The sequence below is a fragment of the Rhinatrema bivittatum genome, chromosome 2 (assembly GCF_901001135.1).
Source record: "Rhinatrema bivittatum chromosome 2, aRhiBiv1.1, whole genome shotgun sequence".
NCBI classification, from domain to species: Eukaryota; Metazoa; Chordata; class Amphibia; order Gymnophiona; family Rhinatrematidae; genus Rhinatrema; species Rhinatrema bivittatum.
The window spans coordinates 789,547,376-789,574,071 of NC_042616.1; the positions used below are offsets into that span (position 1 = coordinate 789,547,376).

The 26,696-nt window shown below is 44.7% G+C and overlaps 1 protein-coding gene across 1 annotated transcript in view; it reads right to left on the reverse strand.

The window, feature by feature from the left end:
- COL22A1 (collagen type XXII alpha 1 chain) overlaps nucleotides 1-26,696 on the reverse strand; it is a 791,008-nt gene that overhangs the window by 224,899 nt on the left and 539,413 nt on the right. Inside the window, exons 19-21 of the mRNA XM_029592071.1 lie at nucleotides 20,245-20,289; nucleotides 19,434-19,463; nucleotides 13,359-13,412 (exon numbers count right to left, since the gene is read on the reverse strand). Coding sequence (XP_029447931.1) covers nucleotides 13,359-13,412; nucleotides 19,434-19,463; nucleotides 20,245-20,289 — 129 coding nt within the window. The remainder of the gene's footprint in view (nucleotides 1-13,358; nucleotides 13,413-19,433; nucleotides 19,464-20,244; nucleotides 20,290-26,696) is intronic.

Below are 26,696 nucleotides of genomic sequence, written 5' to 3' on the forward strand. Positions count from 1 at the left end.
TTGATTATACTGATTATTCTTCTGGTTATTTGTAACTTTCCCAGGTTCAGTTTTAATGTAAACCGGTGTGATAAGACTGTTGTCCTGAACGTCAGTATATTAAAAGCATGTAAATAAATAAATAAATATTATTTTGGTTACCTTTCTCTGTACCTTTTCTAATTCTGCTTTATTTTTTTTGAGATGCGGTGACCAGAACTGCACACAATATACTCAAGATGCTGTCTTTCTCAGACTTTATAATGATCTAATTTTATGTATGGTATAGACCATTTCTATGGTTTGTTTTCCAGTTTTATTTGCTTTAAACTTTTGTTTAAATTTTTATATGTTTTAATAATTTGCTTTATATTTTATGAATGTTTACTTTTTGTAAACCTCCTAGAGCTGTGAATGGGTGGTATAAAAATAAAAGAGTTCACACCATGGAGTGATAGAGAGGCATTATGATATCCTCTGTTTTATTCTCTGTTCCTTTCCTAACAATTCCTAGCATTCTGTTTGCTTTCTTGGCTGCCATCGCTCACTGAGCAGATTTCATCATATTTTCAGATGACACCTAAATCCTTTTCCTGAGTGTTGATTTCTAATGTGGAACCTTGCATTATGTAGCTATAATTTAGGTTGCTCTTTCCTAAATGTATCACTTTGCAATGTCCACATTAAATTTTATCTGCCATTTGCATACCCAGTCTTGCAAGGTCCTCTTGCAATTTCTCACAATTCTCATGTGATTTAACAATTTTGAATAATTTAGTTTTAACTGCAAATTTGATCACCTCACTCACTGTTCCCATTTCCAGGACATTTATAAATATGTTAACATGTAATGGTCCCAGAACAGATCCCTTGGGCACTCCACCATTCACCTTTCTCCATTGAGAAAACTGAACATTTAACCCTACTCATTGTTTTATATCTTTTAACCAGCTCCCAATCCACAGCAGACAGTGCCTCTTATCCCATTACTTTTTAATTTCTTCAGAAGACTAGCAAAAGCTTTAGAACATAAGAAGCTGCCATACTGGGTCAGACCGAGGGTCCATCAAGCCCAGCATCCTGTTTCCAACAGTGGCCGATACAGATTACAAGTACCTGGCAAGTACCCAAACATTATATAGATGCCAGTAACAACAATGGGTATTCCCTAAGTCAACTTGATTAATAGCAGTTTATGGACATCTCCTCCAGGAATGTATCCAGGGCTGGAGGAACCACTAGGCAAGCCAGGCCTATGCCTAGGGCGTCGAGACTTAGGGGGTGCTGCGGCAGGCAGAATTTTGAAAGGGCAAAAAGTGCCCCGACTCGCCCTGCCTCCCCCCCAGTGCCGCCCTCCCAACGCCCCCCCCTGGTGGTCCAGTGGAAAGCCTGGAAGCGATCTGCCGCGCCCGGGACCTCGGCTGCCACTAAGCAAAATGGCGCCGTGACCTTTAGCCTCTACCATGTGACAGAGGCCAACCAATGGCACCAGTAGCCCCTGTCACATAGTAGGGGCTGAAGGCCACCGGCGCCATTTTGCTTAGTGGCAGCCGAGGTCCTGGGAGTGGCAGATCACTCCCGGGCCCTCCGCTGGACCACCAGGGGTACGTCGGGAGGGTGGCACTGGGGGGGAAGCAGGGCGAGTCGGGGGCTGGCTGACTTACTAGGGGTACCCGCTCCTCGGGGGCCTCGCTCTCTCCTTGTTTTTCAGGTGACAGTCTGGAACCGGTACTCGTTCTTCGAGGGCCCTCATCCCAGACTTACTTCGTATACTCTTCTGCCTGGAAGTCTTCATTACCAACTATCTCAGCTACATCAGTGAGTTACCATCGTTCTCTCTGAGCTTTCCCTGGAACCAGGTACTCGCTCCTCGAGGGCCTATACATTCCAGCTCCTGGGCTTCATTGGGACATTGTGTGTGTGTTACATCTGCATACCCTACCTGCTCACTATATCTCAGTCTCTCTTCAGCTCAGCCTCCAGGGATCGCTGTTCCAGTATCTGAGGGACTACAGCCCAGCCGGGCTTGCCAGCTCACTACTGCCATCTCTGGTGGTTCAGTATACTGTCTAATAAAGAACTAGTGTGTGTATGTCTTCTAACTCTGAGCCTGATCGGTGGTCCCTCTCAGGGTCATTCCCCAGGGGCGTGGTCATCTGCCACTGGTCCAAGGATCCACCCTCAACTATCTGATTGCTCCTCCCATCAGGCATCAGATCAATAACAGTTCTGCATGCAAAGACTGAGATGAAGCATTCTTTTAGCATGTGGTTTCTCTGTAGGGATCTGTAGTAGCTTGGCCTGCTCTGTTTTCTTGATAGGAGGTATATTGATATTTTAGATTCTGGTGTAATATTTGTGGTATTCTTTTTCATAGGTGGGGTTGTTATTCTTTGAGTGTTGACAAATAGTACTGTGTTGATATGGGAGGACCATACCGAAATATATCACAATAGGTATGATGCCATATGAATTCCAAGATGTAAAGTTTTCTTGTTGGCATCACAACAGTGCATGAAATTATCATAGCAACTTGTATATTAATTTTACTTCAGAATGTCATTTTTCATGTAAAATATGTTATAAATGCATAATTTAAAATTGTGTATGGGGAGGGGGCGCCAGACTGTAAGGTTTGCCTAGGGTGCCTAATATCCTTGCACCGGCCCTGAACGTATCCAAACGTTTTTAAACCCAGGGTAAACCCAGATACACTATGTCAACTGGCTCACCTTTATCTACATATTTATTTAAGCCTTCAAATAAATGTAGCAGGTTGGTGAGGCAAGATTTCCCCTGCCTAAATCCATGTTGGCTTTGCCAATTAAACTATGCCCATTTGTTCAGTAATTTTGTTCTTTATAATAATTTCTACCATTTTGCCCAGCACATACAGGCAGATGTAATTAAATTTTCTTGTGATACAGTCAGCGTTTTCATTCTACCTTTATGGGAAATAAATTAGCATACAACCAATTTATATATTATTAAAATGATTATTAACAACTACACGTGGGTTTCTGTAATCCCACCTGCAGGTTAGTACATTGGCTCCTTTCTAAGAGAATTACCTTATAAAACATTTGGATGTTTGGATAGTGAACTACAGAAACAAACATAGGGGCGGATTTTAAAAGGCCTGCGCGCGCCGGCACGCCTATTTTGCATAGGCCGCTGGCGCGCGTAAAGCCCCGGGACGTGCGTAAGTCCCGGGGCTTTCGAAAAGGGGCGGGAGGGGGCGTGTCCGTGGGCGTGGTGCCGCCCCGGGGGCGTGGTCGAGGCCTCCGGACCAGCCCCCGGGACCGGAGATGGGGCTGCCGGCCGGCGCGCGCAAAGTTACGCCTGCTGAAAGCAGGCGTAACTTTGCCGACAAAGGTAGGGGGGGGTTAGATAGGGCCGGGGGGGTGGGTTAGGTAGGGGAAGGGAGGGGAAGGTGGGGGGAGGGTGAAGGAAAGTTCCCTCTGAGACCGCTCCGAAATCGGAGCGGCCTTTACAACAAATGTTGATCAAAACGGTTTACAACTAATATACATAATTAAAATAACATAAAATTGGGACACTAAAAAACAGTAAACATCAGATAGACAAAAAGTTGACAATCATGATGCGGTGCCGTAAAAAACTGATGATTAAAACAAACATACAGGTCTGTGCATTTGAACACTGAGCGTGAGTAAATGCGACCTAGTGGGAGATGGAGAATGATTTAAAGGCTAATGAAAACAAATGTGTCTTTAAACTTTTTTTGAATTCTTTATGTGATGATATCTGCCTTAAGTAATCTGGGATGGAATTCCAGAGTGAAGGGCCAGCGACTGAGAAGGCATGTCTTATTTATTTATTTATTTGGCATTTTTTATATACTGACAACCGTTTGTGCATCGTATAGGTTTACAATTAACTTGGAAATTATAGGCTAGGCCTTTACATGGAACAGATAACTGTAGGTAAGAACAGAGGAACAAGAAAAACCAAAATTACATAAATTACAGAAAAATATAGAACTTATTTAAATAATTACAAAGATAATCAATGGCAAAAACGGGGATTCCAGATTACAATTATATGGTGGGGGTAGAGGACGGGTAGGCCTGTAGGAAGAGCCATGTTTTTAGTTTTTTTTTTTAACTTAGGAATGGATGTCTCAGTGCGCAGATCTGGAGGGAGAGAGTTCCAAAGCGTAGGGCCAGCGAGGGAAAAAGCTCTGTTCAAAGTTGAGATAAGCTTATAGGGTTTGATAGAGGGAGTGCGGAGAGTTCCTTGAAGGGCTGGACGAGTGGGTCTTGTGGAGGTGCACGTAAGAAAAGGGGGGCAGAGCAAGTTGAGATTTTCGTTCATAATACTTTTGTGGATGAGGGTTAGTGTTTTGAAGAGGATACGAGATTGTATTGGTAGCCAATATAGCTCAATAAGAGTTGGTGTAATGTGGTCTCTTTTCTTAGTGTTTGTAAGTATACATGCTGCGGCGTTTTGTAGGAGTTGCAAGGGTTTGGTGTGCGTGGAGGGGAGGCCAAGGAAGAGAGCATTACAGTAGTCGATTTTGGAAAGAATAATAGACTGAAGTACTGTGCGAAAGTCTGAGAAATGCAGTAGGGGGTCTGAATTTTTTGATAGTTTGTAACTTGACAGTTTGTAACTTGAAAAAGCAGTCACTTAGGATAGATTTGATGAAGGGTTTGAAAGTGAGTTGGTTGTTAAGAAGGACACCCAGGTTTCGGGTGTGCGAGTGGAAAGTGGTGGAGGAGTAGGTGATATCGAGCCTGGCAAGACGAACAGTGGGTACCTCTAAGAGGTTTTTGTGTTTTGAGCGTAGATATTGCTCAGTTGCTAAATGCAAAGTAATGTGCATTACCAGGTAGAAGAATCATTATGGAATAGGTTGTGTATTATGGAAAGAGTTTTGTATTGTATTCTATATAAACAGGAAGCCAGTGTAAAAAGAATGTAAGGTCGGGGTAATGTGGCCCTTTCCAGAAACGCCAGTTAAGATGCGTGCTGAGGTGTTTTGAATTAATTGAAGAGGATAAAGAGCATTGTCATGGAGGCCGTGGTAGAGGGTGTTAAAATACTCTATACCAGTAAAGATAAGAGATTGTAGCACTGTAAGAAAATCGTCAGCGAATAGTAGATGACGGAGACATTTTAACAAGTGGAGTTTATAGAAGGAGTTTTTAACACTTGTAGAGATGTGTTGAGACATGGATAGACTAGATTCTAAAATTACCCCAAGGTTAGAGCTTTGGAAACTATGGGAATGGAAGTGGCATCCAAAAGCAGGTAAGCTGGAGGACTGCAAGCAGATTGGGGGTTAGTTGAGGTGAAGAATTTCAGTTTTGGACGTGTTTGGTTTAAGACGGTTATGGGACAACCAGCTGTTAATAGTTTTGATACATAAATGTACGGTAGAGAGCGTAGTGGACCTTATCAAATTAAAACAGCAGACAGAATATTCAACTCTGTTTCATGCCTCTGCTGCTTTGTTTTGTTCTGGTCTTTATCTGCCTTACGTGGAATTATGTAATCTCAAAAGGGATCAGATTCATTGGAAAATGCAGATTTTCAAGAGAACAGTTGGGAAAATCCATCAAGTTTTCCACCGTAGATTGCAGGGAAGGGTAGAACAGCAACATAGCAAACATTCACAGATAAGGACCGATTTGTCTGTTTGAACCCTGCCTACACTAATCTAGCTGGCAGTATGTCTCAGCAATACAGCTTTTATTTATTGCCTGGCAGTTTGCTCCTATTCCTGTGGGCTTCAGAATCAATTGGAAGTGACTTGAATTGGACAATAACACCTTGAGACTTAATTCACAACTATTTGGGCTTCTTTCCTATTTCGCTCTCCCCTTGTCTTTGCCCAGCCATTGCAGTGGTAGTCCAAGGCTAGGGGGCACAGACTACAGCTCCCTCTGGAGTGGACCATGATTTGACCAAGAATCTGATCATTAGCAGCCCTGGAAATGGGTGTGGTGCCACAAGATTGGAGAGTAGTTATGGTCCCACTTCACAAGGGTGGTGGCAGAGAGGAACTCAGAAACTACAGGTCGGTTAGCCTCATTTCGGTGGTGGGAAAATTAATGGAGACTACCGAAGGAAAGGATAGTGAACTATCTACAGTCTGGTGGGTTAATGGACCAGAGGTAACATGGATTCACCGCGGGAAAGGTCCTGTCAGACAAATCTGATTGATTTTGATTGAATGACTAGAGAATTGGAGCAAGGAAGAGCACTCGATGTGATTTATTTGGATTTCAACAAAGCTTTTGATACTATCCTGCATAGGAGGCTCGTGAATAAAATGAGAAGCTTGGGAATGGATTACAAACTGGTTGACTGACAGGAGACAGCATATAATGGTAAATGGAACCTAATCTGAAGACAGAGTAGAGTGCCACAGGGATTGGTTTTGGGACCAGTTCTGTTCAATATCTTTGTGAGCAACATTGCAGAAGGGATAGAAGGTAAAGTTTTGTGGATGATATTAAGATCTGCAACAGAGTGGACATGCCTGAAGTAGTAGAGAGAATGTAAAGTGATTTAAGAAAGCTGGAAGAGTGGTCAAAGATTTGGCAGCTGGGATTCAATGCTAAGAAGTACAGAGTCATACATTTGGGGTGAGGTAATTCAAAAGAGCTGTATGTGATGGGGGACGAAAGACTAATGTGATGGACTGGGAGAGGACCTTGAGGTAATAGTGTCTGGAGATCTGAAGACAGCGAAACAAGGCAACAAGGCAATAGCTAAAGCCAGAAAAACGCTGGACTGCATAGACAGAGGAATAACCAGCAGGGAAAAAAAAAGATGTGATAATGCCCTTGTACAGGTCCTTGGTGAGGCCTCATCTGGATTATTGTGTTCAGTTCTGGAGCCCTCTAAAAGATAAGGACAGGATGGAGGTGGTCCAGAGAAGGGTAACAAAAATGTTGTGGGGTCTGTATTGAAAGATTTATGAGGAGAGGCTGAAGGATCTAAATATGTATACCCTGGAAGAGAGGAGGTACAGGGGAGATATGATACAGATCTTCAGATACCTGAAAGGTCTTAATGATGCATGAACTTCAAACCTTTTCCAGTGGAAAGGAAACTGTAGAACTAGAAGTCATGATATGAAATTCCAAAGGGGAAAACTCAGAACCAACATCAAGAAATATTTCTTTATGGAGAGGATGGTGGATGCCTGGAATGCCCTTCTGGAAGAGGTGGTGAGGACAAAAACAGGAAACAAATTCAAAAGACCATGGAACAAACACTGTGGATCCCTAAAGAATAGAGGTTGAAAATGATGGAAAGAGTGCATGGTGGTAACCTGCATGGCGCAGCAGTTACTACCCTTAACCAATTAGCCTTGATGCTTGTGCCAAGGGGAAATGGATTCAATAGACAGCCAATGCTGTCTTTTACGGTCTGATACGCAGAATTTGATATAAAGCACAAGACTGCTTCAATGGCCAAGTCCAAAAGCAAAGCACATTCAAACAGCATTGTCTGAATTATCAGGAAGGCTGCTCACCCACAAAAATGTTGCTAGCAGTAATTTTGTTATGAGTTTGACAGTTGCTTGGTTTTGATTGTAAATATTACTACGCTTAACATAAGGCTTGGGGGTAACCCTGCACAGACTAGCAGTTACTACCCTTAACAGAAACATGGGGGTAACGTGCACAAAGTGGCAGTTACTACCATAAGAAGCTTGCTGGGCAGACTAGCTGGACGAATTGGTCTTTTTCTACCGTCGTTGCTATGTTACTATGGATTTGTCAATAGACACCCATTATTTCTGTGCCCTACTTGCACAGCTTCCTTTCCATTGGAAAAGGTTTCATTCTTCTGCATTATTAATACATTTCAGGTATTTAAATATCTATATCATATTCCCTCCCATCTTTTCTCTCCTCTATGGTGTTTAAGGTTAGGTTCTCAAGTCTCATCCTGTATATCTTTTGGTACAGACCCCACATTATTTTGCCTTCCTCTGTGCCACTTCTATCCTCTCTCTATCCTTTATGAGATACAGTCTCCAAAACTGAACACACTACTCCAGCTGAAACCTCATCAATGACCTGTATAGGGGCATTATCACTCCCTTTCTTCCTGCTGGTTATGCCTCTTTCTATGCAGCCCCACATAAACTCTGACTCTAATCATCACCTTGTTGCATTGCTTCACTACCTTCAAATCAACAGGTTTTTCTCCTGTTCCATGCATCCAGTCTTATGCAGCTCCTTTGGATTTCTGCATCTTACATGCATGGCTCTGCATTTCTTTGCAGTGAAACTTAACCTTTGATCAATCTTCAAGCTTTCTTAGATCAGTTCTTATTCTCTCTGCTTCTTCTGTGGTATCCATTCTGTTGCAAACTTTAGATATAGTAGTTTGGCTGCCATGTTAGTCCATTTGAATGCACAAAAATAAAGGTTAAGAAATAAAAACAAAAAAATATATAAGATGATATCTTTTCATTGGAATAACTTAATACAGACCTAAAGAAGAGAGTCAGTTCTCAAAAACTAGTCAAGAAATATATTGTAAGTCCAATAAAAAGGTATCAACTTATATATATTATTGTTTTGATCTGTTAACCTTTATTTCTTCACAAATCTTAGTGTCTATCCATAAACAAACAAACTTTTCCTTCTAATCCCTCTGTGATATTGCTCGCAAAGATTCTGAACACAATTGGCTCCAAAACTAATTGCTGAACACTCTAATAACCCTTCCCTACTCAGAGTGACTTCCATATACTGCTACCACTGTTGTCTTATCAGTCAACCAGTTGCTAATCCATTCCACTATCTTGGGACCCATTCATTCTACTCATGAGCTTCCTATGGCAACAAATCTTTATATCAGAAAAGTAAATAAAAGTAAGAAGGAGAGGAAACTAATATTGATCTCCAATGAGGTGGCTAAAGAAATTAAGGCAAAAAAATCAGCATTCAAAAAGATCAAAGCACCTCAAAAACTTCTTGTAATTGAAAAGATTTCTATAACCTATGTGAATCAAATCTCATAACAGGAACTCCCCATTATTTCAATGATGATACCTCTACAAGGAGCCCTTGTTTCACCTCCTTAATGGCTTCTTCAGGACATAAATTTTATAGCATATTCCACAGTTTGTTTAAAATTATAGCCAACATTCATTTAAACGTATCTGCAAGGACTGACATTAGATGAAATCTCTTTAGACTGTAACTTTTTTCAAATGGCATCTTTGTCTAAAGAATGCAGCCTAGGATCAACTCAGCCCACATTCCAGATTTTATTATCCAAAGAGGTCATCAGAACCAATTCAAAACAGCCCACAGTCTGAAAAGGCAATGCTCTTTACTTTGTACCCAAGCTGCTTTCCCAGAGTCTGGAAATCTCTCTGCATTGCACGGATACGGTTTCTGGTTCCCAGATGGATCATAACATGGATTTTATAGTCGCTATTTTCTTCTTTAATTTCATTGACAATCTGCATTTCTGCCAGCTAATACTGGAAGGCATTTAACTGTACTGTGTCCCTCAAAATGAGTCCCCAAGTTACTGCCTTTGATGAAGAGTCTCTCAGCAGAAGGAATTTTCTGTTTGGTTGTTTGATATTTCTTGGATTGATAGTATTTGGGTTTTGTTGTACACTGAGTGTCATTTTTTATTTCTGATACCACAGCAGTTTCCATTTCTAGGATATTAACATTTTCCAATACGGAAAAGGCATTTTGAATGGATATCATTTGGAGTAGGGGTCTCTGGGTCACAGCTTACCAAAACCCACAGTAATCCACAGAGATTAACAGTGAAACCTTGTCTAATTAAGGTCTAGCAGCAAAACACTAGCCAATCAAAATGTTTAGCACCACTTAAAATGCTAAAGTCAAGGGCTAGTCCTGACAAACTTTAAAATATAGATACTAGAACTCTACAGATCTGATCACAATAGAAGAACAAGAGAAGCTGAGAGGGGAAGGCATCACAGAGAGGGACAATAATAGTACCAGAAACATGCCCTGCTGAGGAATGCAGCTGGACGCTAGACATCTTTCCAGTCCTAGATTTGAGTGAGAGCAGAGTGTTTGATTTTTAATTAATTAAGAGGATACCTAATTAGTGACACACAGGATAGTAAAGACGGCTGTAGCTTGTACAATAAACTTAGCTGATTCCTAAATTACCTACAGGCCGATACAGTACAGTGCGCTCCGACGGTGCGCACTGTTAACCTGCCCTTGGACGCGCGTTTTCCCTTACCCCTTATTCAGTAAGGGGAGGAAAATGCGTGTCCAACCCGCGGCACCTAATAGCGCCCTCAACATGCAAATGCATGTTGATGGCCCTATTAGGTATGCCCGCGCGATACAGTAAGTAAAATGTGCAGCCAAGCCGCACATTTTACTTTAAGAAATTAGCGCCTACCCAAAGGTAGGCGCTAGTTTCTGCCGGCATCAGGAAAGTGCACAGAAAAGCAGTAAAAACTGTTTTTCTGTGCACCCTCCGACTTAATATCATGGCGATAATAAGTCAGAGGTCCCGAAGAGTAAAAAAAAGAAAAAAAAAAGAAAAAAAAATGTAAAATGGGCCGGCGGCTGTCGGACCGAAAACTGGACGCTCAATTTTGCCGGCGTCTGGTTTCCGAGCCCATGGCTGTCAGCGGGCTCGAGAACAGACGCCGACAAAATTGAGCGTCGGCTGTCAAACCCGCTGACGGCCGCCGCTCCGGGTCAAAAGGAGGCGCTAGGGACGCATTAGTTTCCCTAGTGCCTCCTTTTGCCCGTTTCTACCGCACCACCTAATTTAAATACAGAATCGCGCGCACAGGCCCGCTAATTAGGTAGCGGGGTTCAAGACTGGGAGCTGCCAGTTTTGTAGCTGCTTGTGTATCATTATGGGACCGAGTGAGTATGGACTGCTGGTATGAACCTTAAGGCCCCCCCAAAATTCCCCTCCAGGGCCACAGGGCACTAGCTGGGGAAAGCACTGGGAGGAGATCCCCATCTCACACAACTCTCTCCTCCGTGGCGCAAAAAGCGCTTAAAATGGCTGTCGTTCCCACGCTTGGGGGGAACGGATCGGCCGGGAGCTCCTGAGCAGCGATCAGCCACCCGGCGCTCGACTGCTGCACAACCACACCCACAAACATGCCCGAAAAGTCCTCCCTACCGGGGATGCATCTATCACAGCAGCCCGAGGAAACGTGGCTCCCCACAGTGCGAGCATCAGCTCGTGCGCGGCATGCTGGGGCAGCAGAAGCACGGGGCAGACACCGGCAGCCGCGAGAAGGGGGAGAAAAAACACTGGGAGGGAAGGGAAAAAAAATCAGCAGACCTCACGCCAAGTCCCCCAGGCACCAAACAGCGGTCAGACACTGTCACACAGCCAGCTAACCCTGCCGAAGCTGACAAACTTTTTTTTTTTTTAAATTTAAAACTTTAACACTGAAAGGCAAGGAATACTTTCCTGAAGAGCTGGCAGAGACTGAAGGAGGCTGGAGGTGAAGGAGGAGGAGGGAGCTGGACCACCAGTTATCACCCCACTGACAAACTGAGGAGCAAATGTAGGGTTCCCAATCCCTGCTTGTGCGATGCCTACAACCAGGGAGGATGGTCCCACCAGGATCTCACAACTCCCTGGGAGGCCAGAAACTGAAGTCTTCTTTCTTTCTTTTTTTTTTTTTTTTTTTAAAGCCTAGCTTGGGATCAGAACCGCAGGTTTTGCACCACCTGCATCTGCTGGAGACAGAGAAATACATACTGAGGAACAGCAGGTGGCACACCAGGTTAAGAGGTGGTGCCTTTCAAACTTTCTCTGTCTCCATCTGCTGGAAGGGAGGCAAAAGCCAGCTGTCCGGACTGATCCGGGTACGTACAGGGAATTGGGTGTTAAAAATGGTGTTTCCTTCCATGCCTTTTTGATCGTCCCAGAAGTGTAATGGGCAAGGCCTAGAGGCCTCAGAACTGTATTTTCTTTTATCACCGAGAAATGCACTTATTAGTGAAGATTTTTCGTTTCTTGTGAGCCAGAGAGGCAGGTTGGCAACTATATTTTTTCCACAAGGAACGGTGTTTGGTTTGTAAAGAACTGTGTTTTACTTGCATGCCTTTTTTACTACACCAGAACGACTGCCGGCTCAGCTCAGAAACTGGTAATTGTATTTTCTGGTTTGTTGGAAACTATATTTCATTTGGTGGATGTTTTTTCTTCTCTCTTGAATAGTCATATCGGGGACTATTAGGAGACAGAAGGCAAAGAACTTTCAGAACCATCTACTGCATGGGGTAACTGACAAGTGAAGAATTGTCTTAGTTTGTTCAGCATTCAAGAGGAGGATCAAGGTAAAGTCTGACATCCCCTAAAGGAGAAACATCATTCTCCTATGCAGTATTGCATAGTATAGGCTCCATGAGGGACGGGTCACGGTCTGATTGACTAGTTCGGGGAAGATTATTTTCTAGGCATAGGACTGTTATTCCCATTGGCGGTGCTCTCATCACAAAAGCACAGTCTGATCCAAAGAAACAGCCACCCTGAAGGTCAAGCCAACTATAATCTGCTTGTCGCGTCCAGAAAAGAGGACAATATTGCTGAATGAGAAATGTCATTCTTAGAAGAATTTTACCTGACAGAAATGAATGCAAATGATGTTACTGAGCAAAGGAAAGAAGATGAACTGACAATACGAGCATGTTGCTGGCAGTTGGTAACTGCCTGGTTGCTTGGCATCCAGTTCAAAAGCTTTAACTGCTAGCTGGTGACTGGATCACTTGATCCATATGTGATTCCATTAAGACCATTTATTAGAGAACTGTTGGGAAAACTAGCCAAAAATGATGGGATACATTGAGTCGGCTGCTCTTGTTTCTCTGCAACATCAGAGACATGTACCCCCCGGTTCTCATAGCTCCTCTACCAAACGAGTCTCCAGTCCAGCACCCCACATCTGGATCTGCATCTCCTAACCAATTTCCTTGGACATCAGATTCCCAATATCCTTGGCAAGTTGCACTCTTCAGGTGCAGGAGTGATGGTCAATCACTCTTGCCCTGCTGCCCACACCATGTAAAATGGTGCCTGCTGAGTACTGATTCTGCTAGATGCTGGTGTCTGCTCCGCCAATGCAATGGAGAGATACAATGTGTGCTCATCAGTGTATGCAAAATGGCACTAGCGCACCCTGAGCGGCTTGGCATAAACTATTGTCTTCCAGTGAGGTGCAGAGCAGATAGTCCAAACATACAAACACAACTGAAAACTGCCTTTTAAATAGAGAGGGAAGCAATAATTACAGCTAGTTGGAAGGTCAACTGCTAGAAAAGCTTTAATGTAATATCCGATTTCTGAAAGCCTTTAGCATGAGAAGAATAAAACAAAAAACATTGCAGTGAAAATTTACTCACGGGAGGCCCAGGAGGTCCAAAAGGTCCCGGAGGGCCACGAGGCCCAGGAATTCCCTTCAAAAACCAAGAAAGAAAATATTATTTTGTTTCAATAAAATAAAACAAATGCAGAAAGAGTGAGGCATAGACCAGTTCAAATAGGATGAAACTCCACAAGCTGGAATGGGGTAAGTGCAATATACCTTTTTATTCAATAATTCACAACAGTGGTGCTTTTGTACAACAGTTCTATCATCCAACATTCCCTTGACACGAATGTGTTTCGCATCTGAGCTGCATCGGGAGGAATAGGTACTGAGTCAATGAAAACTTAACAAGCAGCACCTTTCTAAAATCTCTATTTACTCATCTAATTCCACTGCTTTGATGCAAGCTCCAGGAGACGTAAAGTTAACCGCAAAGTATTTGCAGTATACAGCTGACTATATATAGGGAAATAACATGGACAAAATGTTTATTTTAAACCATTTTGCACTCTGTCTTATGGTGCTACATGGGTCCCTGGCCTTGCAAGTTTTGGGGGTTTCTCAGGGCAGTAATTTTCAGCAGCTGTAAAGTCTGTGTGTACTTTTTACCCGCAGATTTTTCAAAGTGAAAGTGTGCTCACACTTTCGCTTTCAAAATTAGCCCGGACTACCCAAACACATTTGCAGCTGCTAATGTGCTTGGGTAGTTTCCCCTGGCGGAATTCACACATATACTTTTTACAATTTAAAACTACCCACATCATGTGTAATCCCTGCCCAGACTCTGGAGCACCCTCCCAAACGCCTCTCTGAAATGAAAGTAAAATCATGCACGGACACCTTATTTATTTATTTATTTATTTATTTATTATTTTTATTATACCGAGTTTCATGATAGGAATCACATCAACCCGGTTTACAATTAACAATGTGAGTAAAGGCAGAGAGTAACATAGTAAAACATTTCCCAATTCAACGTCACATATAGAATGAAACTTAACAGATATAATAACAATATTTAGGATGTGAGAAAGTTACAAAAAACAAGGAAAAATAACTAGGATCTGAAAGGGGGAGGAAATTGAAGGAAGAATATTAACATTTTAGCCAACTGTATCAATTAATAAATATGTATAGTATTATAAAAATATAGATGAGTAGCAAAAATGATCAAATATGATGCTGTTGTGAAGTATAATAATAAGATGCTGTGACTGCGTATGAAGTTAGTGGGTTTATTACAGTTCACTAACTTTGTGTTTGTGCTGATGGGTGGGGAATTTAATCCAGTTCTGGGAACGCTTTTTTAAAAAGCCACGTTTTTAGTCTCTTCCTAAAAGTTGGGGGCGCATGGTTCTTGTCTTAAGTCCGGTGGGATGGAGTTCCAAAGGATTGGACCTGCTGATGAAAGAGCTCTTGAACTGTAGGATTTATGTTGGTAAGTTTTGGCATGAGGTACCTGAAGTGATTCTTTGTAATGTTCCCTGATGGGTCTGGCGGATGTGTATTTTTTAAAAGGGATTTGTAAGTCAAGTTGAGTGTGTTGATGGATGTTCTTGTAGATAATCATGATGGTTTTGTACATAATTCTGAAGTGGATCGGTAACCAATGAAGGTCTTTGAGGATGGGGGAGATATGGTCGATTTTCCTGGAGTTTGTAAGTATTCTAGCTGCTGTGTTCTGTACCATTTGTAAAGGCTTGGTGTAAGAAGCTGGGAGGCCTAGTAGTAGATAATTGCAATAATCTAGTTTGGAGAAGATTATTGCTTGCAGGATTGATCTAAAATCTTGCGCGTGGAAAAGTGGCTTTATTCTTTTCAGAATATGTAATTTGTGGAAGCAGTCTTTTGTAGTTCGGTTTATGAATGGTTTGAGGTTAAGACGGTTATCTAGGATGGCTCCTACATCTCTTACATGGGTGGTTTGAAGGAGGGTAGGTGGCTTTGAGAGCGTGATGTTGTTTTCAGGTGCTATAAGGAGATATTCCGTTTTCGACGCATTAAGGACTAGGTTTAAGCTGGTAAGGAGGTGTTTGATTTCTAATAAGCAACTATCCCAATATTCCATTGTTGACGAGATTGAATCTTTTATAGGGATCACAATCTGTACGTCGTCCGCGAAGAGGAAGTGTTTAAGGCTTAGTTTTGTGAGTAGTTGACAGAGTGGTAGGAGGTATACATTAAATAGGGTGGGTGAGAGGGATGAACCTTGTGGCACCCCTCTGGTGGAGTGGTGATATTGGGATTCTGTATTGTGAATTTTGACCCTATATCCTCTGTTTTCCAGGAAGGTTTTGAACCATGTTAGTGAAGTAGCTGTCACTCCAATATTTGCCAGTTGTTTTAAGAGGAGGTAATGGTTGACGGTGTCAAAGGCCGCCGAGAAGTCGAGGAGGATTAGTAAAAATGCTTTGCCTTTATCGATGCCGGCGAGGAGGAAGTCTGAAAGTGCAAGAAGTAGTGTTTCTGTGCTTGCAGCTTTTCGAAAACCATATTGGTTTGGAGACAGAATGCCGTGGTCTTCCAAGTAGTTGGAAAGTTGGGTGTTCACCAATTTTTCCATTATTTTGGCTATGAATGGAAGGTTGGAAATAGGGCGGAAGTTGTTGGGATCACTTGGATTTAGATTCGGTTTTTTTAGGAGGGGTTTGATTGAAGCTGTTTTTAGATCATCTGGGTAGATACCCTGGGAGAGGGAACAGTTTATAATTTCGGCAAGGGATTTTGATATAGTATCAGGAATGAGAAGTAGCATTTTGGAAGGAATTTGATCAAAAGGGTGTGATGAAGGTTTCATTTTCTTCAGCACTGATTGTATCTCTGTGAGAGTGATGGGTTCGAATGCTTTAAGCTGTATATCTTTGTTAGGGAGAAGGTATGTGTTGTCTTGGGAGCTAGTGGTTAGTGATAGTTGATTGAGGAGGTCAGAGATTTTTTTGCTGAAATGAAGAGCCAGTTCGTCTGCTTTGGTCTGAGAGAATTCGGGTGGTATATCAGGAGTGATAGGTTTAGTGAGATTGGAAACGAAGGCGAATAGGGCTTTTGAGTCAAAGATGAGGTGATGAACCTGACGGGCATAGTAGTCTCTTTTTGTTTTCTGTGTACTGCTTTTGTATTGGTGGAGCGTGCGTTTGTAGTCTGAGAGTGAGGCTGGTGAAGGGGCTTTACGCCATTTTCTTTCTTTCTGCCGAAGTAGTTGTTTGAGATTTCTCAGCTCATCATTAAACCAGGGTTGTCTTTTGGATGCCTTTGAAGAGTGTTTTTTGGTGGTCAGTGGGCAAAGTGTGTTTGCTACTGATTTTGTTATTTTGGACCATGATTGAAGAGCGCTGTTAGGTGTAGAAACATCGATGGATGGTAATTCTGGGGCTAGAAGTTTGCTGAGGAGTTCAGAGTTACATGTTTTTTTGTAGAGGAAAGAAGGTCTTGAGTCAGGCTTGGAATCTGGTTGTAGTAGGGAAAAGCTGGTGGAGATTAAGGAGTGGTCTGACCATGGGACTTGTTGACAGTCAGGTTGATTTGTTTGGGAAATGCCGGCATTTGTAAAGAAGAGGTCGAGTGTGTGTCCTGCTTTGTGAGTGGGTTTGTTGATTTGTTGTTTGAAACCCATTGCGGACATTGCGGTGAGGAAGGCTTCGCAGTTCGTTGAAAGGGGAATTTTGTCAACATGTAAGTTGAAGTCACCCAAGATTATAGCTGGGGAGTCAAGGTTTAGGTGTAAAGTTATAGTTTCTAGAATAGGAGAGGTGTCTGACTCTAGCAGGCCTGGAGGGGCGTAGACTAGAAGGATTTGGAGATCTTCTGATTTGAACAATCCTAGTTCTAATTTGGTGTTTGTGTTGATAGAATAGAGAGAGAACCTCAGGGATTTTTTGGCAGCTAGAAAGATACCCCCTCCTCTTTTTTTTTGTCTTGGGATAGAGAAGAAGTCGTAGATCTGTGTTGGTAGTTGGTTAATAAGTGCGATGTCAGTGGGTTTGAGCCATGTTTCTGTTATGGCGCAAAAATCCGGTGTTGAGTCCAGCAGTAGGTTGTTAAGTATTAAAGTTTTGTTGGTAATTGATTGTGCGTTAAATAGGAAGATGGTAAATAAGGTGAGACCTAGAAACTGTGTGGTAGGGGAAATCATGATTGGGATGAGGGATTTGTAGGTGCGTGGGTGGCAGAACATTGTCTGTTGAATGAATGCTTGTTATAGGTACCAGGGGAATGGCCGTATGAATGCTATTGTAGGTCGGATAAGAGTTGGATGAATGCTGTATTGAGCTGGTTTGGTGCTGGTTGAATGCTGCTGTGAGTTGGCTGAGTGCTGGTTGAATGCTGCTGTAAGTTGGCTGAGAGCTGGTTGAATGCTGCTGTAAGTTGGCTGAGTGCTGGTTGAATGCTGCTGTAAGTTGGCTGAGAGCTGGTTGAATGCTGCTGTAAGTTGGCTGAGTGCTGGTTGAATGCTGCTGTAAGTTGGCTGTGTGCTGGTTGAATGCTGCTGTAGGTTGGCTGTGTGCTGGTTGAATGCTGCTGTAAGTTGGCTGTGTGCTGGTTGAATGCTGCTGTAAGTTGGCTGAGAGCTGGTTGAATGCTGCTGTAAGTTGGCTGTGTGCTGGTTGAATGCTGCTGTAGGTTGAATGGGAGTTGGATGAATGCTTTTGTGAGCTGCCAAAGTAGGGGCAAGAGTGAAGTTTGAGTAGTCTTAGTCTGTCGTTGTTGAGTAGTCTGAGTCTGTCGTTGTTGAGTAGTCTGTGAAGTTTGCTTATTCTGAGTCTGGCGTTGTTGAGTGGATGCTGAAGCCCTGGAGAGTTGTCTGTCTGTGATTGTAGTGTGGGTATGTTTCTGAGGTGCCAGGAGGTGCGAACCACGTGGCTCGGCGGGTTAGGGCGAGTGTAAAAAGTAGTCTAGAGAGTGCCTTACCCCGGTGTGCCTAGCGTCGGTTGCGAGGCTCGTCCTTTCAGCTGTTCCTCCTTCGGTGGTATCGCCGCGTGATAGACCGGAGGTCAGTTGGACTTAAAAGGATTTAAGGAGGTTCACTTCTAAATGAGTAGGCCCTGGACCTGGGGCACTCCAAGGGGCGCCCCTTGTAGCGCGCCCCTTTGTAGGAACTCCCTGGGTGGTGATCGGGGCTGCAACGAAGGGGCGAGACAAAGGGGCTAGCCCCTTTGTCGTGCTCCTTCGGCGTGCGACGCCTAGGAGCTGTGGTTGATTTAAAGGGCTCCTGGCCCTGCTGCTATTGGCGGCTGGTGTCGGCGCGGATTGGCTGCTTCGCGGCCCGGAGGAGGGCTGAGGGTGGCGCCTCGGATCGCGGCTCTGTGCCTCGTGGTCGGCGCTGGGGGCTGCCGGGGGCAAGGGTGCGAACAGGGCCTTACCCCGGTGGGTCTCGGCGCCGGCTGCGCAGGCCTCGCACGTTCAGAGTCGCTGGTGCAGGTAAGAAGGGAGAAATCCCCGTCGCCGCGGTCGATTTAAAGGGCTCCTGGCCCTGCTGCTATTGGCGGCTGGTGTCGGCGCGGATTGGCTGCTTCGCGGCCCGGAGGAGGGCTGAGGGTGGCGCCTCGGATCGCGGCTCTGTGCCTCGTGGTCGGCGCTGGGGGCTGCCGGGGGCAAGGGTGCGAACTTATACGAGCTTAGCTTTCTCTGCATTTTCGGCAGATAATTTTACAATGGCGTTTATGCTTTACCTGCATAAATGCCTTTTAAAATGTTCCTCATGGTTAGAAGAAAACTTTCTACAGTAAAAAAAACCAAATATATGCTATAGCCACTGATGGATCGCTCTGGATACTCCAAGGTAAGACACACTCTATAAGGTTCCATACCTGCTGAACGCCTAACATAATCTATGACAACCCTATTCCCCTCCCCCATAGATATATTTTAAATATAATGAATGTGGCTCTCGTTCATTTCGACATAGCAAAGCAGTTTATCCAGGCTGGTTTATAGCAGCCACAAGAGCATTTCTCCCATTCAAAACCTATAGTATACCCACTTTAAAAAAAATCAAGCCCTGTACGTCCATTTTTAGTTTAATTAACTGTTTAATTTCGTCACTTTCTCCAGTTATTTATCAACTTATTTAAACCTTTATAAGCTATAGGATGTACTCCCAAACAGCTCTTACTTGGTCTCCCTTGAGGCCTTCCTTTTGTATCTGAAATGCAGAGATTAAAATGGAATTATTTAAAGTTAATACCCCACCGACAAAAAAATGAAAGCTCTCAGTGTGAGCAGAAGTTCAATATTTATATAATTAACATATACTGGTGTCTATATTTTCAATTACAGATCTGGCTTTACAGCAGAGGAATCAATGTAAAAGAGAGTGACAAACCTGTCTTTAAAACCTAAGCAAGGCAAAAGACACTAGAGACAATCTCACACTATGAAATAGATGAGCATAATAAATTTAGATATTCATTTAGGAAGAGGGATGTCAGCAAGCCAGGAACTTTTAAGTTCTACTCTCTGATCTAACACAGGTATAAAATGGACAACCTGTGCTATTCAAACATTCATCTCCTATCAGTGCCCATGTCCACATATACTTTATTTTTTTTTTTTTTGTTGCACATAAATTACTTTAATCAAAAGCTATGAAGCCTGTCAAATTAGACATCAACTCAACTCTGTCCCATATACAGAGTCAGTGTATGGGACAGAGATGACATTTTTCACTGCTTTCACTAAAGTAATTTTATTTGCAACAAAAAATTATAAAAATAAGACTATATGTGATCTTGGACAATGACAGGGGATGAATGATTGAATAGCCTGTGTTAGGTCAGAGAGTAGAACTTAAAAGTTCCTGGCTTGCTGACATCCCTTTGCCTTAACTGCAGACATCATGTTTAACAGACAACACATTTTGACATCCTGGTAATTGCTATTAGCTGTGAGTGCAGCTTAGGCTAGCTCGGAAAGTACATGCTTACCACAGAGCCTGGTATCCCAGGAAGCCCAATTTCTCCTCTTTCACCCTACAGAAAGACAACATTTTAAAGAGAACAAAAAGGTATCAACCAAATCTCTACACTAACTCAAATTCTGATCATGAAATCAGAAAGAAAATTATTTGCTGACATGGTAAACTGAAACAAGAGCAAATGAAAGACCATGGAAAGCTGAGGGTTGCTGGCTTCATCCATCCATCTTGGGCTGAGTCTGTCCTGACTTTAATTGGCCTCTCCAGTGAACCTTGGATGCTACAGTGCCATGGTTCTTGGGAAAAGGGGAACAAAGGCTCCTCACATAAAACTGAATAAGAACAGCATCGGCTTAGCCTGCCGGAAGGTCTTGGAGCCATCGGGTAATCAGACTGAATTTCTAAATTCTGAGCATGAACCCCAAAATGGCAGCAAGAAAGCAAAACATTTATTTCAGTGGTAATAAGGCTGCACTATTTGTCCCACACAAGAATGCCCCAATTAACTAATTTCCTTTAACTGCCTTTCCAACTAAGCGGTTTCTGCTAACCTAACTAAATTGGTGACTGTAGAGAAAGGATAAATAAGCAAAGTTTAATAAGTATAATCTAGTATATACAATTAAGCAGAGTTGTTTACCTATAACAGGTGTTCTCCGAAGACAGCAGGTGTTAGTCCTCACTCATGGGTGACAACATTAGATGGAGACCCAACACAGAAAACTTATGTCAAAGTTTCTAGAACGTTAATTTGACACACTGAGCATGCCCAGCATGCTCTATACCACGCATCCACGCAGGGTCAATCTCCAGTCTTATAAAATAGGGCTATATATAAATAAAAAAATAAGAGAAACCCAATTCCGCGGGGTGGCGGGCAGGTTTTATGAGGTCTAACATTCTGCTGTCCTCGGAGAACATCTGTTATAGGCAAGCAGCTCTGCTTTCTCCAAGGACAAGCAGGATGGTAGTCCTCACACATGGGTGAATCCCTAGCTACAGGATGCTACCCAACATAAAAGGGGGACCAACGAACACGCAAACCAAGTGCCAATGGACACAACTACAATGGTGCTGTTGGTAACAGAGGGGGAGACAGCCTGAACCCAAACAATGGGCCCTAGGCAAGAGAGTTGGGTTCTTCACCTCAAACAGATTTCGAAGGACAGATTAGCCAAACCTGCTGTCATGTTGGCCATCCCTATCCAAGCAATAGTGAGATGTAAATATGTAGAGAAAACTCCTCACCACAGCCTTGCAAATCTCCTCCATGGGAGCTGCTCAAGTGGGCCACCGACGCTATCATGGCTCTGACAGCATGAGCCTTGACATGACCCCCAAGATGCAGTCTCGCTTGGGCATAGCAGAAGATGCAATTTGCTAACTAACTGGAAAGAGGAAAATGTGTTCTTACCTGCTAATTTTTGTTCCAGTAGTACCACAGATCAGTCCTGGGTTTTGCCTCCCCTCCAGCAGATGGAGACAGAGAAGTTTTGACTGACCTGCCCTATATCCTGAGGTGCCACCTGCAGTCCATCAGTATTGAACTGTACCCAAGCCAGATGAACAAAATCGCTAGCAAACACTGACTATAAACAACTTTGTCCCCCAAACAAGCAGAGGCATTAAGAAATCATGCAAACTTAAAGCCCTGTCCACCCTAGATAGGACCAGAAACAGAGCCATTCCACAGAGCATTTCTTCAGAGTAAACCTAATAACTGATCGAGCGGACTCTCTACCTTTCTCTTTCCCAAACTGGGCGGGACTCTGGACTGATCCGTGGTACTACAGGAATGAAAATTAGCAGGTAAGAACCAATTTTCCTTTCCCTGTACATACCCAGATCAATCCAGACTCCTGGGATGTACCAAAGCTTCCCTACTTTGGATGGAACCCTGAGAGTCCCGCTCGAAGCACAGTGTCGCCAAATCCTCTTGTTTCTGGAGCCTGGACATCCAAACGGTGCCAGGCAAATGTGTGCAAGGATTTCCAAATAGCCCTACAGATCTCTTGCAGCGAAACCTGCTGACACTCAGCCCAAGAGGCTGACTGCGAATGGGTAGAATGAGTGCGAAGCCAGACCGGCACCGGGCGACCTTGAGCAATGTATGCCTCTTTCAACCACCTAGCGATATTGGCCCTAGAAGCCTTATGCCCTCTTCTGGGGCCACTCCACAGCACTAACAGATGATCCGATAGGCAGAAACTGTTTGTAATCTTCAAGTAACGTAACAGGGTCCGTTTCATGTCCAATCTCCGCAAATCTCTGGACTGAAGAGTGTGAGAATCCAAATCCAAAAAGGAAGGGAGCTCCACAGACTGAGTCAAAAGAAAAGATGATACCACCTTAGGCAAAAAGGAGGGAACCTTTCTCAAGAAAACTCCCGAGTCTGTAATCCTCAAAAAGGGCTCTCTACAGGATAAGGCCTGAAGCTCTGAAACCCATCAAGCTGATGAAATTGCTACCAGGAATATCAATTTCAAAGTCAGATCTTTTAGCATCGCACGCTTCAAGGTTCAAACGGAGACACACACAAAGCCCTCAGAACAATGTTCAGGCGCCAGGAAGGACATGGATTCTGGATCAGAAGATGCAAATTTTTCGCCCCCCCCCCCCCAAAGGAAACGCACGACATCTGAATGCGCAGCCAAGCACACTCTGTGCACTCTACTACAAAGACAACTTAGGCCTGCTACCTGAACTCGCAGGGAGTTAAAGGAAAAACCTTTAACCAGTCCATCCTGTAAGTAGGCAAAGACATTGTGCTCCATTCACCAAGACTCGAAAACACCCCACACCCTGATGTATGCCAGGGAAGTAGAGGTTTTCCTGGACTGCAAAAGAGTAGCAACCACAGCATCCAAATTACCCTTACTCTTAGCCACTCCCTCTCAAAAGCCAGACCGCTAGACAAAAGCAATCTACCCCTTCCAAACAAACAGGGCCTTGAAGCAGGAGATTGAGCAGGAGAGGAAATCACGAGACCATCCACTGTTAGATTGACCAGATCTGCAAACCACGGCCGCCACGGCCATTCCGGTACCACGAGGATTACGTTCCCTCGATGGACCTCTATGCGGTGCAACACCTTGCCGATTAGCGGCCATGGTGGGAACACAAATAGCAGAACCTCCTCCAACCAAGGGAGGACTGGAGCATCCACCCCTTTTGCTCCTGTCTCTCAACGTCGACTGAAGAACCTCGGGGCCTTGGCATTGCAGAATGTTGCCATTAAGTCCATGTATGGCCTGCTCCACTTGCAGCATACAAGGAGAAAGGCTTCCTCCGACAGCTCCCACTCCCCGGGATCCAGCTGTTATGCCTGTCGGTCTCAGATGGCTTCGACCGCGAGTACTTACTTCTTGCACCGCTCTCCTGCCCTCCCTGGGTCTCCCCGCAGCACAGGCCAGCCTACACCTCCGAGTTCCCCAGGACTCCTCATGGCGGCACGGACGCCGCTACTTCCTACTACGATGTCTGGCCTTCCTAGGCGCAAGGGCACATGAGTCACCGGCCCCGCCTTTGAAGCCTCTTCGGCGGGAACCTCGGGGGCATCCCTCTTTGATGACATCATTGGACTTCTGTACTTAAGCTCCACCTTCGCCCCCAGCTAGCCGTCTTGGCAACAAGTTCCGTTCGAGTCTACAACTCCTGCCTTCGTGTTCCTGAGATTACGCTACTTGCCTTACTCCTGGAACCTGTCTGGCACCCGCTCCTTGGAGGTCAGTGTGTGCTCCTACGGGGACTTGCTCTCCTGGCCTACCCTGCTCCTTGGGCTGGCTCTGCGCCTCCTGGGTCCTACTCTGCAAGGTCTTCTACTACACGGGTCTCCTTTGGAACACTGCGGCAACCTGTGAGTTTCTCGGCAAGGCTTCCCCGCTCCTCGGGGTTGTGCCTGACCTAAGCAAGACTGTTCAGAGCTTCCCCACTCCTCGGGGCTGTGTTCTGGTGCATTCAGTGAATGTCAACTACCCCACTCCTCGGGGTTGCACTCTACACGAGACTGCTGGCATTCCACCGCTCTCCAGATTCCTGCCTACGTCAGCAGCAGAGATCTGGCTCAGGCTGCCCTGCTCCGCGGATTGGCCTGCGTCACTACATCTACGCCCACTATGCTGCAGCTCTGCCCCTCGGGACTGCCTTCCCGGAGGACCTTCTGCTCGGCTAGTCTTGCGCCTTCTGCTCCGCGGTCTACCTGGCACCTCTCCCTTCTGAGTCTCAGTTCAGGTACTGCCTCCTGCCTGCCATCCTATGGGGGCTACCTCCTGGTCCCTAGGGATCTCTCCATTACTGTATCCTGAACTCCCCGCTGTGCCTATACCTTGCCTCCTGATGATGCAGACCTGTGGGGCTCTCCCCACAGGCAGTAACAACTCGCATCTAGCCAAGGGTCCACACACCCACAAATCATAACACCAGCTGGTGCCATCTCAGGAAATCCGCTTGAATGTTTCCGTGCCTGCAATGTGGGAGGCTGCAATCCTCTCCAGATGCAGCTCTGCCCAGCTGATCAATTCCCAGGCCTCTGAGGCTACAGCTTGACTCTTGGTACCTCCTTGGCGGTTTATGAAGGCCACTGATGTCGCATTGTCTGACAGGATCCTTACTGATCTCCCTCTGCCCAAAAACATGACCTTCCAGGTCAGGTACTTCAAGTCACGGGAGAACAGCAGCTCGAAAGGAGCTTTCATCACTGAGCTAATACCACATTGAGGCCCCAAGACACAGTGGGAGGCCTTAGGGGAGGCTTCAGTTGAAGCAGGCCCCACATGAATTTTACAACTATAAGCTGTACAGGGGGTGTACCAGCTACACCATGGTGATATTTATTTATTATTTATTTATTTTTATATACCGGTGTTCGATTTTACACATCACATCGCTTTACATTCCAACAAAAAATGCAGGAAATCAAGCGTTTCCTTTGTCAATACATTGAACAATAATAATATGCTCCAATTGCACTGAGACGAACTCTAACAGAGTTAGTTTTAAAGCCAGCCTCCGATAGGTGTAAAAGGTAATCAAGCAGTATTTGTGTGTGGCAGGAGAACAGATCTAGGGTCTTCTACTCACATGGAAAACGTCCTCCACTTCAGTCTATAGGACGTTCTAGTGGAAGATTTTCTAAGTCACTAGGACCTGAGACACATCCTCTGAGAGATCGAGTGGTTGCAGGATTAACCTCTCAACATCCAAGCTGTGAGCAACAGGGCCTGGAGATTGGGATGTCGCAATCTACCTCGATCTTACATGATGAAATCTGGGGAAATCCCCAGAATGATCAGTCTCCAGATGGACAGCTCTCATAGGAGTGGAAACCTGACCTGTCTCGGCCAATAAGCAATTATGAGGATCATAGTCCCCTTGTCCTTGCAGAGCTTCAAGAAAGGGAGGATACACTTGCAGAAGACCCTTACCCCAATGACATATGAGACTGGTTTGCCGTCTGACCTGTACAGGGACTAGAACTGAGGCACCTTCCTGTTAAAAGGGGACGTGAATAGATCTACGTTCGGGCTCCCCCAGAAGCAGAATATCTGATTCTCTACCCCCTGGTCCAGGGACAACTCCTGGGGTCTGAAGGCACAACTCAGTCTGTCCACTACCATGTTTTCCATCCTGGCCAGGTACATGGCCTTGAGTACAATCCCGTAGGACAGGGCCCATGACCAGATCTGGACCGCTTCCTGACACAGGAGGTACGATCCTGTACCTCCCTGCTTGTTGATATATCACATCACTACCTGGTTGCTGGTTTGGATCAGGACAACTTTGCTGGCAGGTACTTTGGGAACTTGCCAGATACTTGTGACTTGGATTGGCCACTGTTGGAAACAGGATACTGGGCTTGATAGAACTTTGGTCTGACCCAGTATGGTATTTCTTATGTTATGTTCTTATTCTCTGAAAGCCCATAGTGCATACCTGATTGCCTGAAGCTCCAGGAAGTTGATTTGACAACAGCTTTCCTGAGCAGACCAAAGACCCTTGGTGCTGAGCCCATCTGCATAAGCTCCCCAGCCCAGGGTGGACTCATCATTGGTTAGGACAAATTGGGAAGGAGGACTTTGAAAAGAGATCCCCATTCCATATTTGAAAGAATCCACCACCAGCACAATGAGTCCTGGAGTTGCGGGATGACTCAAATGCAATCCTGGAGGCTCTGCATGGCCTGGCACCACTGTGACCTCAGGGTCCATTAGGCTCTGTGCATGTGTAATCATGCCAAGACAGTGACATGGACAGTTGCAGCCATATGGCCCAACAGCCTCAACATGTACCAGGCTGACACCTGCTAGCTCTGCTGAATCTCTGCCATAATGGTCATCAAAGTGATGTCCCTTTGCACAGACAGGAAGGCCTTGGCCTTAGCCCTGTCTAGCAGGGCTCTTATAAAGTCCAATTGAGGTAGCAGACCGAGATGAGACTCTGGGTAGTTGATGATGAACCCTAGCA